The 16,488-nt window shown below is 41.4% G+C and overlaps 1 protein-coding gene across 2 annotated transcripts in view; it reads left to right on the top strand.

Annotated features, from left to right (window-relative positions):
* Positions 1-16,488, top strand: part of FANCC (FA complementation group C) — a 91,846-nt gene that overhangs the window by 22,940 nt on the left and 52,418 nt on the right. For both annotated transcript variants that reach the window (XM_048932171.1, XM_048932172.1), the window contains exon 4: positions 3,701-3,795. In XM_048932171.1, the coding sequence (XP_048788128.1) occupies positions 3,701-3,795 (95 nt within the window). The remainder of the gene's footprint in view (positions 1-3,700; positions 3,796-16,488) is intronic.

Raw genomic sequence — 16,488 nt, 5'->3', positions numbered from 1 at the left:
TATTTTTTTTTCTTTTTGATGAAGAAGTTTCTATTTTAATTGTAGCTGCAGTTTTTGAGAATGATAACTGTTGATGTTTACAGTTAAAGGCATGCTTTTCTTACTAGTTTTCGTTGGGAGTAAGTAAGTCTCCTGTCTGCCATTGTCTCTGAGCTGACATTATATTACGTTACAGAAAGAAGCATAATCTAGATTTTTTTTCATCAAAGTTGAAAAGCATCTGTTTCTGCTTTGTGCATTTTGACAACAGCCCCAGCTATACATACCTACTTTACTTCAGGATCCCTCAGCATTTTTTGAAGCAGAAAATGTATTTTATTTCTAAGTTGATTGTTATCTCTGAAGATTGCAAGATTGGAATTTTACTTCAAGTTGTTGGGCTTGTGGGTTTTTTTGTTTGTTTGTTTGTTTTCTTTGGGAGTCAAGGTTGCAAGCTACCCAATTGAGAAGACTTTACTTGCTCCAAATAGAATCCTTTACTTCATTGTTTAGAGGTGAGAGGCAGAGATTTCCTGTCATCAGTAGACTTGAAGCGGCTTGCTTATCCATTTTCACCACTATACAGCTGTAAATCTTTAGAGATCACTTTGAGATCTCAGATTTTTTGTCTAGCATTAGTTCTGAAGGTATTCTTTAAGATAATGCTGGCTATAGCAGATGCTGACTTTCAAGAGGGTTTAAAGTAATTTCTCATTTGAATGAATAGTTCATTCAAACATATGTCTAAGACCAAGCCATCCCTGCAGCAGAAGGAAATAATTTTGTTCAATTCAATCTTTTGTACTAGTAAGCAGAAGAGAAAAAACTTGTACGTCTTCATTTTGTCCAAACCAGAATACCTGTCACGTTAGATAGTTATGTCTGTTGGTGCTGCATGCTGACATGGTTGACCATGCAGCAGGAAGTATGGTATTCAAGGGAAATTAACCTCCTCATAAACAGTCTTGAGCAGGAGGTGACCAAGTTACCCATATTTAGAACACTAACATGGGGGAAGCATGACCAAAGAAAAACTGATGTCTACTTGTGGTCCTGAACCAGAAGAGGTACATGAGTTCAGTCTGAGAAAGGAATTCCAGTGTTTTTTTTTCCTGTGGGCTAAGGGATTATGTCCTCAGTTGGCTCCTCATGGTTTAAGTTTTAAGTCCAAAAGTCTTGAAACCCAAACTAGTACTAAAAATGCTGGGGAATTTCTTGGTGGCTCTCTATGTCAACATGTATGTGTGAGCATGCATGTATTTATTTGCACAGAAATTTCACTTTTAGCTGATTGCTATATAGTTTAATCAACATTTTCTTACATAAGAATATATATATAATATATATAATATGTAATATGTAATTAATATATAATATATAATATATAATATATAATATATAATATATAATATATAATATATAATATATAATATATAATATATAATATATAATATATGTATAGTATATATAAAAATACATATGTGCATTTTTCAGTAACATTTTAAAACAAGCCTTAAAAAGAATATTTCTAGTTCTAAGCCAAGAAATAATTTTGTCTGGGAAAATTGTTAAATTGTTAAGTCCCTTATTGTCTGGGAACTGTTGGTAGGGTTATGATCCTAACATAAGTTGGTTTCAAATCATGGAATCATAGAATGGTTTGGGTTGGAAGGGACCTTTAAGATCCCTAGTTCCAACTCTGCTCCTGTAAGCAAGGACACCTTCCACTAGATCAGGTTGCTCAAAGCCCCATCCAGCCTGGCTTTTAACGTCTCTAAGGAGGAGGCATTTACAACCTTGCTAGGCAACTTGTTCCAGTGCCTAGCTACTCTCACAGTAAAGAATTTCTTCCTAATATCTAGTCTAAATCTGCTCTCTTCCAGCTTAAAGCCATTTCCCCTCATCCTGTCGTACCTGTCCTTAGAAAAGGTCCCTCCCAGCTTTCCTCTAGGCCCCCTTCAGGTACTAGCAGGCTACAGCAAAGTCCCTCTGAAGCCTTCTGTCCCCCAGCGCTGAAGAGCCCCAGCTCTGTATGCTTGTCCCTGTAGGGGAGGAGCTCCACCCCTCTTATAATCTTCGTGGCTGTGCTTTGGAACTGCTCCAACTGCTTAATGCCCTTTGTGTGTTGGGGGCTTCAGTACTGAACTGGACTCTACTCCAGGTGGGTCTCATGAGAGCAAAATAGAGGGGTGAAATCACCTCCCTTGACCTGCTGCCACGCTTCTCTTGATGCAGCCCAGGATACGGTTGGCCTTCTGGGCTGCAAGTGCACATTGCCAGCTCATGTTGAATCTTTCATCAACTCCCAAATCTCTCTTCAAGTACAGGCTGAAGTTTTAATCTTAATCCATATAATCTTATTATGCTGAGAGAGTGCACTTTGTTCTTCTCAGCTTTACATTCATCAGTCTGACTTTCATCATAGTGATTAGCATTTCTGACAGGCAGTGTTTTTTAATTTTACAGTATGTAGCAAATAGTCTTCTGTCTAGAAGTCTAATTCAGGAATTACATTTCCCCTCCTCCTTTTTTTTTTTCTTCCCCTTTCGATCAATGCAAAACTATAACTTAATTTAAAATGAGCGTATAGTGTATCACAGATGTACAGTATAATAAGGCAAAAAAAGAGATATTTGAACTTTTACATGCCTTATTCAGAATTGATGGCTTGGTTTCAGTTTTTTTTCTGGGCTTTACTACTTACTGTTAATAAGAAGTGTCTGTAATGTTCAAAATGATAGCAAGTGGCTATCATTTAGTTGTTTAAACAAAGAAAATGGTATATTTTTTTTCCTTCCAAATCGTTACATGTCACATCTGAACATTTCTCTTGAAATGTTGTTGTTTTTTTGTTTTGTTCTTTTTTAGAAGGCGATTAAGCTGCCTGTTAGTGTCTGAATGCTGGTTGGATACAGTTACAAATTACACAGATATTTTAAATTTCTGGTGAGGAGTTCATAGGTTGCCTATTCTTACTCTGATCTTACGCAACCTAGAAAATCATTAACCTTGTAAAAACCCGTATTAAAAAAAAAAAGTCCTTAAGGATGCAATGTCAGAAAACCTCAAACTGTAGCCAGTTAAATGTATATGAGAAACCATTTCAGAGCAAGAAATGCTAGTCAGTAGGAGGCCAGTGATGGCCTATGGGCTTGCTGGATGTTTATTCAGAATTACTGGTTTAAAAAGTATAAACACTTCTGATCACCTGGTGAAAATACAGGCATTACTTAATTGAACTTAATATTCTTTATTACATCCTGGGTAGCAAATGCACAGAAAGCAAATCATTTATGAAGCATGATAACATTCAAATTGTCTCCTAATGTAATTTCTGCAACTGAGTAGTAACAATTTCTGCAACAAGGTAGTAACAATTCTACTATGATTGATTATTGTTTATCATTAATGATGTTATTTAGATACTTGATTGAATGATTTCTTGATGGTAACTTGAGGTATTTTTATGTAGATGCTGTTGAAGGAAATGGTTATACAAGAACTACAGATGAATAATATTGTGTTGTGGAAATCTAGCAAAATAGAAGCATTGTGAGTTGTGACTGATATTTAGGATTATATTTTTGTGGATAGGTAGGAATTGGGTGTAACTGACTGGGTGTTTTTTTTGTTTTGTTCTGTTTTTTTGTTTTTTTGCTCTAACCATAAACTTGTTTGCTCTTTTTTTTTTTTTTTTTTTTTTTTTTTTTTTTTCCATTAGGTGAAAGCCAGAAGACTCTGATGTGGTGCTTATGTTGTCTGTACAGCAGTGAACCACAGAGCCCTGTAGAATTGAAGGCCAACAGCTGGATACGAGTAAGTGAATGATTTCTTCTAAGGGCTGAATTAAATTTTGAATTAAATCTATTATTTAAAGGTGCTGTATGTACAGTGTTGACAAACATTGGCCATGTGTGATTCAAATATCAATTTACATATTACAGAGAGAAAAATTTGTCACAGTATTTGTTATAAACATCAGCATATGCATATGATGTGGTAAAGAAGAGCTGTGCCACAATGATGTTCTACTGAATGCTTTAACTTTTAGGGAGGTTATAAAGGTGTCTGTCTGTTTTAACCTATATCAGTTGTTTGATCTGATTGATGTAACTGAACTAGTGATTTTTGATGATATGAAAAGGAGTTCAAGTATAAAAGAACAGAGAGTTGGAGATAAGTGTAAGAGGAACTGCTGCTATTGGCAGCACTACCACTTCAGGCTGTTCTGGACTGGGACTAATATAAATATTTGATACAAGACACTGTGCTTCTTAGTTTTTCTACTCACTCTTGTGTGTTTGAATCAATCTAAAATGCGGTGGGTTAGAGGGTCAAGAAGTAATGTAAAAGGAGTAGGGAAGAAATAGGGAGCTCAAAATACCAACATTTCCGAACTATTTCTGTTGTTTGGCACATCCTTAATTTGTTAAAGAGCATATAACATGATGCAATTTGAAATTGTTACTTTTTCCACATTATTTATCATAAAAATTATCATATAAATTTGTCAAGAAGCTTTTGTTAGGACAGCTATAACTTCAGGTTTTCACTGACTGTTTTCTGTGTGACCAGTGACTATCCTGTGCAGTGCCTTGGTCTGACCACAACCTTATTCATAATACAGCGTAAGCTTTATATGACAGTGATACTGCTGTCTTGTGAAGAAGATGCCAAATGCTCATGGCTCCAAATCTTAAAATGTGTCGTAGAATGTCTTGAGTTGGAAACTTCCCACATTATCAAGTCCAACTTCTGTCTTAGCACAGAACCACTTATAAATAAAAGCATTGTCCAAATTCTCCCTGGTCTCTGATTGCTCAGGGCTCTGCCCATTTCGCTGGTGACCCTGCTCCATGCCCACCACCTTCTGGTGAAGCACCTGCTTACGCTCCATCTACTGCTCCCCTCACACAGCTCTATGCCATTCCCTCAGGCCCTGTCTCTGTCACAGAGAGCAAGCTCAGTGCTGCCCCTCCGCTCCCTATGATGAGCTGCAGCCATCATCAGGCCTCCCCTCAGCCTGCCCAGCTCTGGGCTGAACAGAGCTCAGCCATTCCTCACACACCTAGCCCTCAGACTCTTCACCATCTTCACAGTCCTGCTTTGGGAGCTCTCTAACAGTTTTATGTCCCTCTTCTGTTGTGGCACCCAGTGCTGCAGCCAGTGCTGGAGGTGAGCTGCACAGTGCAGAGCAGACAACCCCTCCTTCGCCTACTGGCAGTGCCGGGCCTGGTGCACCCCAAGGTCTGGTTGACCCTTTTGGCTGTCACAGATTGCTGACTCAGATTCAGCTTGCCATCAACAGAGCTTTGAAAACCATTTTCATGGGGCAGCCTTTGAGACAATCATCCTCCAGTCTGTACATATATAAAATGTTGATCTGTCCCACACATTATCACAGAATCACAGAATGGCCAGGGTTGGCAGGGACCTCAAGGGTCATGAATCTCCAACCCCCCTTGCCATAGGCAAGGCCACCAATCTCCCCATTTAATACTAGACCAGGCTGCCCAGGGCCCCATTCAGTCTAGCCTTGAACACCTCCAGGGACTGAGCACCCACAGCCTCTCTGGGCAGCCTATTCCAGCACCTCACCACTCTCCCTGTAAAGAACTTCCCCCTGACATCCAACCTAAATCTTCCCTCACTCAACTTAAAACCATTTCCCCTTGTCCTGCTGTTATCTTCCCTTTCAAAGAGTTGATTCCCCTCCTGTTTGTAGGATCCCTTTTGGTGCTGAAATGCTGCAATGAGGTCACCCCGCAGCCTTCTCCTCTCCAGGCTGAACAAGCCCAGCTCCCTCAGCCTGTCCTCATATGGGAGATGCTCCAGTCCCCTGGAGTTTCCCCAGTTTCTTATCCATCGAGTGACCCACCCATCAAATCCACATCTCTCCAATTTGGAGATAAGGAAGGAGTTGGGGTCTATGTCAGAGGCCTTGCTCAAGTCCAGGAAAGTGACATTGGTCGACTTCCCCTAGTCCACCAATGCCATCACTCCATCGTAGAAGGCCACCAGATTCGTCAAGCATGACCTTCCCCTGGTGAAGCCGTGCTGGCTGTCTCAGATCACACACTCACTCCTCATGTGATCAAGCATGTCGTCCAGGAGGATCTGTTCCATGATCTTCCCAGGCACAAAGGTGAGACTCACCAGCCTGTAGCTCCCACGGTCCTCCTTGCTCCCTTTCTTGTAAATGGGAGTGACATGATCCTTCCTCCAGTCATCCAGGACCTCACCTGACAGCCACAGCTTTTCAAATATGATGGAGAGTGGCTCAGTAACCACCTCAGCCAGCTCCTTCAGAACCCTGGGAGGACGCCATCCGGCCCCATGGACTTGTACACATTCAGTCTCATGAGGTGGTCTCGCACCTGCTCTGCCCTCACAGTGGGGGGGATTTACCACTCTGGTTTCCACCTAGAGGTTTAGGGATGCAGGTCTCAGAGACATGAGAAGTACTGGAATCCTGGCCGCCAGTGAAGACTGAGGCAATAAACTCATTCTGCACCTCAGTTCTTGTGGTTGCTGTTTTCCTAGCCCTCTAACTTGTCTGGATCTCTCTGCAAGGCTTAGAGCTCCTCCTTCTTTAGTGTTGTCCACAAACTTACCCAGTATAGCTTCAAGTAACGTATCCAAGGAATTGATGAAATTGTGAAGAAGAGTGTGTCCTAAAATGGAGCTCTCGGGAACCAACTAGGCACCAGACACTGTCCTGATTTCACTAGAATCCTTTGAGCCTAACCTGTCAGTTAATTGCTCGCCTGCTGCATTATTTTTTTTTCTAGCTGCACACTTTGTCCAAACGGATTTGTGAGAAATGGTATATACAGTTGAAATAAACCTTGGAGCTGAGAAGCTCCAAGGTTTAGACCATTCCTGGTCTTTAAACTAGGAATGAAGGGGGAAGGGGACAAAATAAGGGCTACTGGGGTTGAACGGGTCATTCGAGGGCTTATACCAAACTCCATGGGCAATGACAGCAGAGTGCATAGGGAAGGACTAGGGCAGGGGGATGCTGGGGATGCTGCTGTTCTAGGGGATCCTAGATCCCTTATAAAGGTGGCGAGACGGATAGCCCGGCTGAAGTGCCTTTATACCAACGCACGCAGCCTGAGTAACAAGCAGGAGGAACTGGAAACTGTGATGCACTCGGAAAGTTATGACCTTGTTGCTATCACAGAAACATGGTGGGATGACTCCCACAATTGGGATACTGCCATCGACGGCTATAGACTCTTTAGGAGAGATAGGCGAGGTAGGAGGGGTGGGGGAGTTGCTCTCTATGTCAGAGATTGGATAAACTGTGAGGAGCTCCCTACGAGAAGCAGTCAGGAACAGGTTGAGAGCCTGTGGGTTAGGATTAGAGATGGGACAAATATAGGTCAGCTGGTGTTAGGGGTATACTACAGACCACCTGATCAAGGGGAGGCTGTTGATGAGGCTTTCTTGCTCCAGATGCGTGAGATGTCTGGCTCACGGGCTCTTGTCCTGGTGGGGGACTTCAACCATCCGGACATCTGCTGGGAAAACCACACGGTGAGCTGCAAGAGCTCCAGAAGGCTCTTGGAATCCATTGATGATAGCTTTCTGGTTCAGGTATTGGACAGACCGACCAGAGGTGAAGCGTTGCTGGACCTGCTGCTCACCAACGCTGAGGAGATCATCAAAGGCGTCAAGGTTGGAGGCTGCCTGGGCTCCAGCGACCACGCCCTGGTTGAGTTTGTGATCTCAAGCGATGTGGGCCTGGCAAAGAGCAGGACCAGGACACTGAACTTCAGAAGAGCAGACTTCAAGCTACTCAATGGATTGCTGGCCAAGATCCCCTGGCGCGCTGCCCTCAAAGACAAGGATGTTGAGGAGAGCTGGCGGCTCTTCAAAGATGCCCTCCTGGAAGCACAAGAGGTCTCCATTCCTCTGAATAAGAAAGTGGGCAGGCGAGGTAGGAAACCGGCATGGCTCAGCAAGGACCTGCTGAGAGAACTGAGGGCGAAGAAAGGGGTGTACAAGCTCTGGAAACAAGGCTGTGTCACCTGGGAAGAGTACAGGGATGCCGTCCGGACTTGCAGACGTGGGATCAGGGAAGCCAAGGCGCAGGCAGAACTGAACTTGGCAAGGGACGTGAAAAACAATAAGAAAACCTTCTACAGGTACATTGGCCAGAAGAGACAGGCCAAAACGGGCGTACCTACTTTGGTAAATTTAAAAGGAGAACTGGCTTCAACAGATGAAGAGAAAGCTGAGGTGCTGAATGAGTTCTTCACCTCGGTCTTCACTGGTGGCCAGGATTCTAGTCTTTTTCACGTCCCTGAACCCTGCATCACCAAACCTCTATGTGGGGACCAAGGAGGTAAATCCCTTCCCACTGTAAGGGCAGAGCAAGTCCGAGAGTGCCTCCTTAGACTGAATGAATACAAGTCTATGGGGCCGGATGGCGTGCATCCCAGGGTCCTGAAGGAGCTGGCTGAGGTGGTTGCCGAGCCGCTCTCCATCATATTTGAGAAGTCATGGCTGCCAGGTGAGGTCCCGGATGACTGGAGTCACGTCACTCCCATATACAAGAAGGGGAGCAGGGAGGACCCGGGGAACTACAGGCCGGTGAGTCTCACCTCCGTGCCTGGGAAGATCGTGGAACAGATCCTCCTGGACAACATGCTCGGTCACATAAAGAATGAGCATGTGATCCGAGACAGCCAGCACGGCTTCACCAAAGGAAGGTCATGCCTAACTAATCTTGTGGCCTTCTATGATGGAGTGACGGCATTGGTGGACGAAGGGAAGGCGACCGATGTCATTTACCTGGACCTGAGCAAGACCTTTGACATGGTCCCCCACCACATCCTCATCTCCAAATTGGAGGGAAGTGGATTTGATGGGTGGACGACCCGATGGATAAGCAATTGGTTGAAAGGCCGCAGACAGAGGGTGGTGGTCAATGGCTCTATGTCCAGGTGGAGGCCGGTAACAAGTGGTGTCCCCCAAGGGTCTGTCTTGGGACCGGTGCTCTTTAACATCTTTATTAATGACATCGATGACGGAATCGAGTGCACCCTCAGCAAGTTTGCTGACAACACCAAGCTGAGTGATGCGGTTGATACGGTGGAAGGAAGGGATGCCATTCAGAGGGATCTCGACAGGCTGGAGGGCTGGGCTCGGGTGAACCTAATGAGGCTCAACACAGCAAAGTGCAAGGTTTTGCATTTGGGCCGGAGGAACCCCAGGCACCTGTACAGGCTGGGAGGAGTGGTCCTTGAGAGCAGCTCGGCAGAGAAGGACCTGGGGGTCCTGATGGACGAGAGACTGAACATGAGCCAGCAGTGCGCTCTGGCAGCTCGAAAGGCAAGTGGGATCCTGGGCTCCATCAGGAGATGGGTGGTCAGCAGGGACAGGGAGGTGATTGTCCCTCTCTACTCGGCTCTTGTGAGGCCCCACCTGGAGTACTGTGTCCAGGTGTGGAGCCCTCAGTACAAGAAAGACATAGAGATTTTGGAAAGGGTCCAGAGGAGGGCGACTAAGATGATCAGGGGGCTGGAGCACCTCCCCTATGAGGACAGGCTGAGGGAGTTGGGCTTGTTCAGCCTGGAGAAGAGAAGGCTGCGGGGTGACCTCATTGCAGCCTATCAATACCTGAAGGGAACCTACTCTCAGGAGGGGAGTAAACTCTTCAAAAGGGCTGACAACAGCAGGACTAGGGGAAATGGATCCAAGTTGAAGGAGGGAAGATTTAGGTTGGATGTTAGGGGGAAGTTCTTTACTAGGAGAGTGGTTAGGCCCTGGAACGGGCTGCCCAGGGAGGTTGTGGATGCCCCGTCCTTGGACGTGTATAAGGCCAGGTTGGACGGGGTCCTGGGCAACCTGATCTGAATGTGTATGTTTGGTGGCCCTGCTAGGCAGGGGGGTTGGAACTACATGATCCTTGGGGTCCCTTCCAACCCAGGTGATTCTGTGATTCTGTGAGAAGAAAGATTTTATGGCCAAGATAAACACTGCCACAAGTTTGTTACTGAAGAAATCACTTGTAATCTGGTGAAATGTAAGGGTGACAGATGACTGGAACAGGCTACCCGAGAGGCTGTGGGGTCTCCTTCTCTGGAGACATTCAGGACCTGCCTGGATGCATTCTTGTGTGACTCTGGCAGGGGACTGGATTAGATGATCTTTTGAGGTCCCTTCCAATCCCTGCTATTCTGTGAAATCAGTTTATCAGAAAGTTATTTAGTTTCTCCATCTACCTTTCTTTGAGCAGAGGTTTTTGGAGCTGTGCAATATGGATGTTTCTCACACTGGCTTCTGTCTAATAATGGAACAGTTTTATTTCAATTAGCCCTTGCAGTGATATTGCATGAACGAGAGGGTGTTTCTGAAGTAATTTTCCACTTTGTTAATTTGATTAAATCTCCTTCTGTCCTCTAAATTCAGAAAATATTTAGGGATAGTTTACTGCTTTGAAACTTCTGTAGTTTATTATGCTATCCCTGCTTTTGTTGTAGTGCTTTGGAAGACACAATTTTGTGAGGGCGTTGCAGCCCCTCTTTTTTCAGATTTGCTAAACAGAAAATGTTGATATCTCTCCCTTTGGTGTCATTTATTTATTTAGTTATTAATATTTTACCTCAAAGGAAAACCAAAGAAGTGGAAGGTCTGTCAGCATTGCCACGGATTTTTAATGGTGTTTTTTTGGGCCTGGCCAAATTTTACTTTTGGGAAACATATAGTACTTTTGGGTATCTGCTGTGTGAAGTCGCATTTTAATTCATGACCACAAAAGTAGTAGGTGTCTTTTGTGAGAGTAATTTTTAATGGTACTGGAATTATAAAATTATTTCTGTTATTTTTTTAATGAAAATGTCTAATGAAACTTGTATGGTTTATTTTTGGTAAGAGTTTGTATGTATTTATCTTTTATCAATGTTATTATGGGTCGTCTCCAAATAATGGATAGTAAATTAATGTAAATGCCAAATCTGTGTAAAAGTTTGGATCCAGAAAGCTTTCGTTACATTACATTAGGGAGCTTCAAGTTTTTCAGTAGAACTGTGTAACACGAATGTTGTTTTGAAAATGGTAAAACTGATTTTAAAAACAACAACAACACTCTGAATCTCAGACTCATCTATTTTTCATTCATTGGTGTTCCTGAAATGTTTCTGCTGTAAGATCAAAGTACTGAATTGTGGTTTGCAGTCCTTGTCTCTCCCTGATGTCATTGAGTTTAACTTCATTTTTTTGCTGAGCTAAGCAGTTTTAATGGAAAGGTGGTAGACTACTTATTTCCAAAGATATGCAGTAGGGAGCAGAAACTGCTTTATTCTTTTCTTTGGACACTCTTAGCAATTGGTGAACAGTGATATGCATCTGAATAGCTCTATGAGAAAAGAGATGTCTCTTTTTCAGAAAAAGGATTTCCATTTTGCCAAATGCAGACTTTGCAGCAGAACTGCAACACTTGCTTGCTGGAGTTTCCCCGATTTTTAGGGAAATAGGGTATTTGCCAGAACTTCAATATAATCTTCTTAAATTATTTTTGAATAGCAAGCATGTAAATAGTTTGATTTTCAGTGTTACGTAAATCTGCTTATAAAGCAACACTCAAATGCTTCTGGTAAAAAGGGCTTTGTATGAATCACTTATTTATTGCGGTGATGGTTTCTGTTATTTCAGATATATCAGGAGATATCATATTAAAGCATTCGAGTGGAAATGTTTTTCAGAAGAATGGCAGGTGTTCAACATTCCGAACTTTGGACGTACCCTCACATTCTATTTGTTTAATTTAAATTTGGTAGAGTTCTGTCTATGGTATCTTTGAATTGTACTGAACCATTGTGCAGTATGTTGCTACTTCTCAAATAAGCCAGAACAAGAAATTTACTGACAATTAAGAACAGGATGTTTGAGTGTTAAAGTGATGTTCTCGTAATGGCCTGTTTTTTGTTTGTTCTTTTTTAATGATCATCTTGACTTCTTGATTAAACTACAGTTTTAATTGAGTTTGTTCAATTAATGAAGTGCTGATCTTTCATCCCTAGTTCTGAACCAGTGCCAGAATTTTCAGCAAAATGCTCTTTGAAAGCCTGTTCTTTCTGTCTCAATATTTTTGTTCTTTTATAAGAGCATTCATTTAATGGATGTTGTTCTTATATCTAAGACTGAGATTAATTAATCTATCACTGAGAAGATGATTTCTGAGCAATGGCTGAAAATGGAAATGTGATTTACTTCTTGGAACAGATGCACCTGCACTGAAGTGTGTAGTTACCTCTCACTATAAACTTCAACTGTCTAATGAATTGTTACAAATTTGTCATTCTCAATAATTTCATTTAGTGACATTTTTGTTAGGAAGCAATATTCAGAAGTAGAAGGAACACAACTTTATTATAAAAATTGGAGTTCTGCAAAGTAAAACTTAAAATTTTAGAACTTAAGTGGACTTGTTTTTTTTCTTGTTTTTTTTTTTTTGTTTATTTGTTGTTGTTGAGGAAGAGTTGAATTCTTTTGAGTTATTGGAAGTTTGCAGGATTACTTTCTTACTTCGAAGGAAGTGCCATACAAATTGAAATAGAAGTATTACAAGAAAAAAAGAAGAAAATAGGCACGGATGGAGCTACTGTGAAGTTATGGAGACCAGATGTGAAAAAAAAAGTAAAGAGGTCATGTTAAGGAAAGACTGGAGACTGGAAGTGTTTGTGTACTTGCTTTCACGTATTTTGTCTTCTATTTGGGATGAATTGCCTCTGAAACAAACAATTTCATTAAACAATAAGTTTCTGTATTTCTAGTGTAGTGAGGACAGTAGGGCATCACCATAAAATACAAAGGAACTGAGGGAGACTAGATTGTCTTCGAGAAATAAAAATTCTCAGTATCTTTATAGAAGTATCAAAATAGCTGTTATCGGAAATAGAAGATCAAAAAGGGAGGTAGCTCTGTAGTTCTTACTATATTTTCTTCCTTTCTGCTTTGTGCAGATGTATAGCTTATCTATGGTTGCTAAAATGCAGCATACAGGTTTGTTTGGGACTGGATACAATCATGCACTGTTCAGCATAATGGCAGTGTTGTTGCTTGCTATTATAGGTTACAGTCAGTATTGTATATTCTTACATACCAGTAGATGGCATTCTTCGTATTATGTAAATGCAAATGTTTATTTTATATTATATATGCAGTTTTCCATTTCATAACATTTTGGTACATATTCTTCTAAAGGAATGTTGACATTTTTGTTTTATAATATCTCTCTAGATTAGAAACCAACTTCACTATTGCCTTACTGATACCTGCACTGCTGAGAATTGTGTTAAGATTTCTTGAGATTACTAGCAACAGTTCACGATACTCACTAGAAAGAAAATGAATTTAGTAATCTTCCTGATTTCCTGTACACATAATTTATGCAGTGGACTATCTTTTGCCTTTTCTTGTCCTTAATTCTTCATGTTTATTGCATGTTTGGTATCTAGAGACCCTGTGTGTGAGGATCTCTTGTGTTAAACGTTGTACACAAACTATTTAGAATATATTATTTGTTCTGAATTTGTTACAATGAAATATTCACCATGCAGATAGAACTTGGAAGAACAAAATCAAAATAAGCAACCTTTCCTTTCCTCGTGGAAATTACAGACAGTACACTGAGCAGTGCAGGTTTTTTGTAGCTATTTTGCCTTTTTTTTTTTTTTTTTTTAGTGTGTCTTATCATTACATTATTAGGTTTGCTGCTCCTATATTCAGTTCATTAAGTCACCTTTTTCGCAATAGTTTCAAAGGTCTGTTTGCTGTAGGCATCCAATTATTCTCACGAGGATAGCTACAACATAGCATCCATTATTTTGTTTCTGATACCTTGTTAAGAGTTAGTCTTTTGCAGTGAGTTGCAGACTCAAAACTAATAAAATGAGGAAAAAAAGAATCCACCAATACCAGCAGATGGTACTCTGTTTATTTTGAGATTCTCAATATGTACATTCACGCAAGTGTGCGTGCCTATACAAACATACGTTCTCACTTACTGTTTTTGAACAGTAGGGTAATTTAGATTTTGTTGGGGATTACACTAATGGTAATAGAATTGCAACCTTTCCTGATTCCATCTCTGTATTTTGCTGAGAAAGTTAGTGTAATATATATCTGAAGCACAAGTCTTATGAGGAGTGGCTGAGGGAGCTGGGATTGTTTAGTCTGGAGAAGAGGAGGCTCAGGGGAGGAAGCTCAGTGCACTCTACAACTTCCTGAAGGAGGCTGTGATGAGGAGGGGTTTGGCCTCTTCTCCCAGGCAATTAACCTGGAATGGCCACAAGTTGTACCAGAGGAGGTTTAGGTTAGACAGAAGGAAGAACTTTTTCTCTCAGAGAGTGGTCAGGCACTGGAATGGCTGCCCAGGGAAGTGGTGGAGTCATCATCCCTGGCAGTGTTCAGGAGATGTCTGGATGAGGAGTTACGACATGGTTTAGTGCCTGTGGTAGCAGTGGCAATGGGAGGATGGTTGGACTAGATGATCTTGTAGGTCCTTTCCAACCTTGTGATTCTATGATTCTATGATTATGTGCTAGTTTTGCCTTCAACTTGTCATCCTCATGACAAATTTGACAAGTAAAGGCAAATCCTTCATCTAAAGGAAAGCCAAGTTAGACTGGGCTTCTCAGACCAAATTAGTGGCATTAGTGGTATTTTGGATTTAGGATGAGAATAGTGTTAACACGCTTTAGTTGTTGTTAAGCACTGCTGCACAGACCCAAGAACTTTTCATCTCCTCACACTGCCCTGCCAGCAAGGAGCTGGCTGTGGGCAAGGAGCTGGGAGGAGGCAGAACCAGGGCAGCTGACCCAAATTGTCTAAAGAGGTGTCCTGTACCATATGGTAAGATAAAACTGGGCAAGTTGACTTGCAGCCACTGCTTACATACTGACTGGGCATCAGTCTATGGGGGACAAGTAATTACACTGTATATCACTTGTTTTTGTATGATTGGTTTGGGGAGATTTTTTTTTTTTTTTTTTTAAATTCATGAGTTCTCCTACTGTTTTTTCCCCATTTCTCTTCCCCATCTACTAGGGGTGAGCAAGCAGCTGTGGTGGTGCTGAGCTGACCACTAGGTTGAACTCAAGAGTCCTTTCTGCACATATAGCTCTAAGAGTTGAGATGACGACAGATCTGACCAAAGTGTGTTCGAACAAATCTGTAGTTTAAGTCCTGAATTTGCGTAATAGTTGTTGGTCCTAATGTTGATTAATTTGACTTCAAAATACATTAGTTTGCTCTCAAAGTTGTTTTATGTAATGGCTATGTTGTAGTTTATCACCTCTGAGGTCTGGCTTATGCCTGCTTTTCCTTTTGTCAGTTTATACAGTGTAACATTTGCTTACTTTATACTGTCCATGAACATGCTGTGTGGTATTTTTATTAAGTATAGCTGTCCTTGTACTTGAGGGACTATCTATCTCTTGGAATCTAGTAACTATTTCCATCTAACATTTTCCATCCTTTTTACTTGGAGACTCATTCTGTGTAGGAGACAATGAAGAACACTTTCCTGATCTCCTTCTCTTTACCTTTAAGGGTGCTGAATAGTGTTCATCATTGTTTGATAGGCACAGATCAGACCTTGGGAAGTGCAGCGAGCTGTAGCTGTTTGGCATTGCTAGTATTTACCAGTTCTTTAGGATTCCACAGCTGTTCAGGAATTAATTCCAAAATCATCAGATGACAATTGTCAGAGATACATAACCACATCCTCACGTCCTCCTACACACCTTGCCACCCAAAACCTTCCTGCTTCAGGGTGGGTCCCTGGGTGATATTCTCAAATTGTTATTCAACTTTCAGCAAAACCAAAAACAGCTTTAGAGAACTTAGCCGTAGGAATATGCTGGTTTGAACAACTAATGATATTCAGAATTCTCAAGAGGTATTGTAACTAGCCTGGAGAACAAAGGAAGCTGAAAACTAACTCTTCCTCAGTCAAAACCAGGACATTCTTAAAATTCATTTTTGATCAGAGCATTGAAGCCCTTCAAACTTAATGTGGTTTTAGAAATGTCATTGTTATGCAATGCAATTGTCAATGTACTCATTATTTTTAATCCAGTTCTAAATCTTACATAGGCTCATATCCTGTGAACAGAATGGGAAGCATGGATTTATTTGACATGTTAAAGTTGATGAGCCATCAAAAAGGCATCCAAGAAACCCGAATGTTTGGCTTGTAAATCAAGGAATAATGAGGAAACATATCTCTAAATAGGAAGAGCTGCTTTAAGTATATTTTCCAGTTATAAGGGCAAAAATGAAATGTATTTCTCAATTTTGTATCTGAAGTTCTCTTTAGTAGTTGTTTTTAGCAAAACAGAGAGAACACGTTTTCAAGTTCAGTCCTCTCTACGGTGCAAACTGCTTCTGTTTCCTTGTCGGTCATTTGACTGCATACTGCAGTCAGTTTGTCTCATCAGAGCATACAACATGTTTGAAAATAAAGAAGTTCTGTGAATATGCAGGAAAAAAGAA

The sequence above is a fragment of the Lagopus muta genome, chromosome Z, assembly GCF_023343835.1.
Source record: "Lagopus muta isolate bLagMut1 chromosome Z, bLagMut1 primary, whole genome shotgun sequence".
Lineage (NCBI taxonomy): Eukaryota > Metazoa > Chordata > Aves > Galliformes > Phasianidae > Lagopus > Lagopus muta.
Note: the sequence above shows the minus strand (reverse complement) of the source record. Positions and strands in the feature narration are given on the sequence as shown.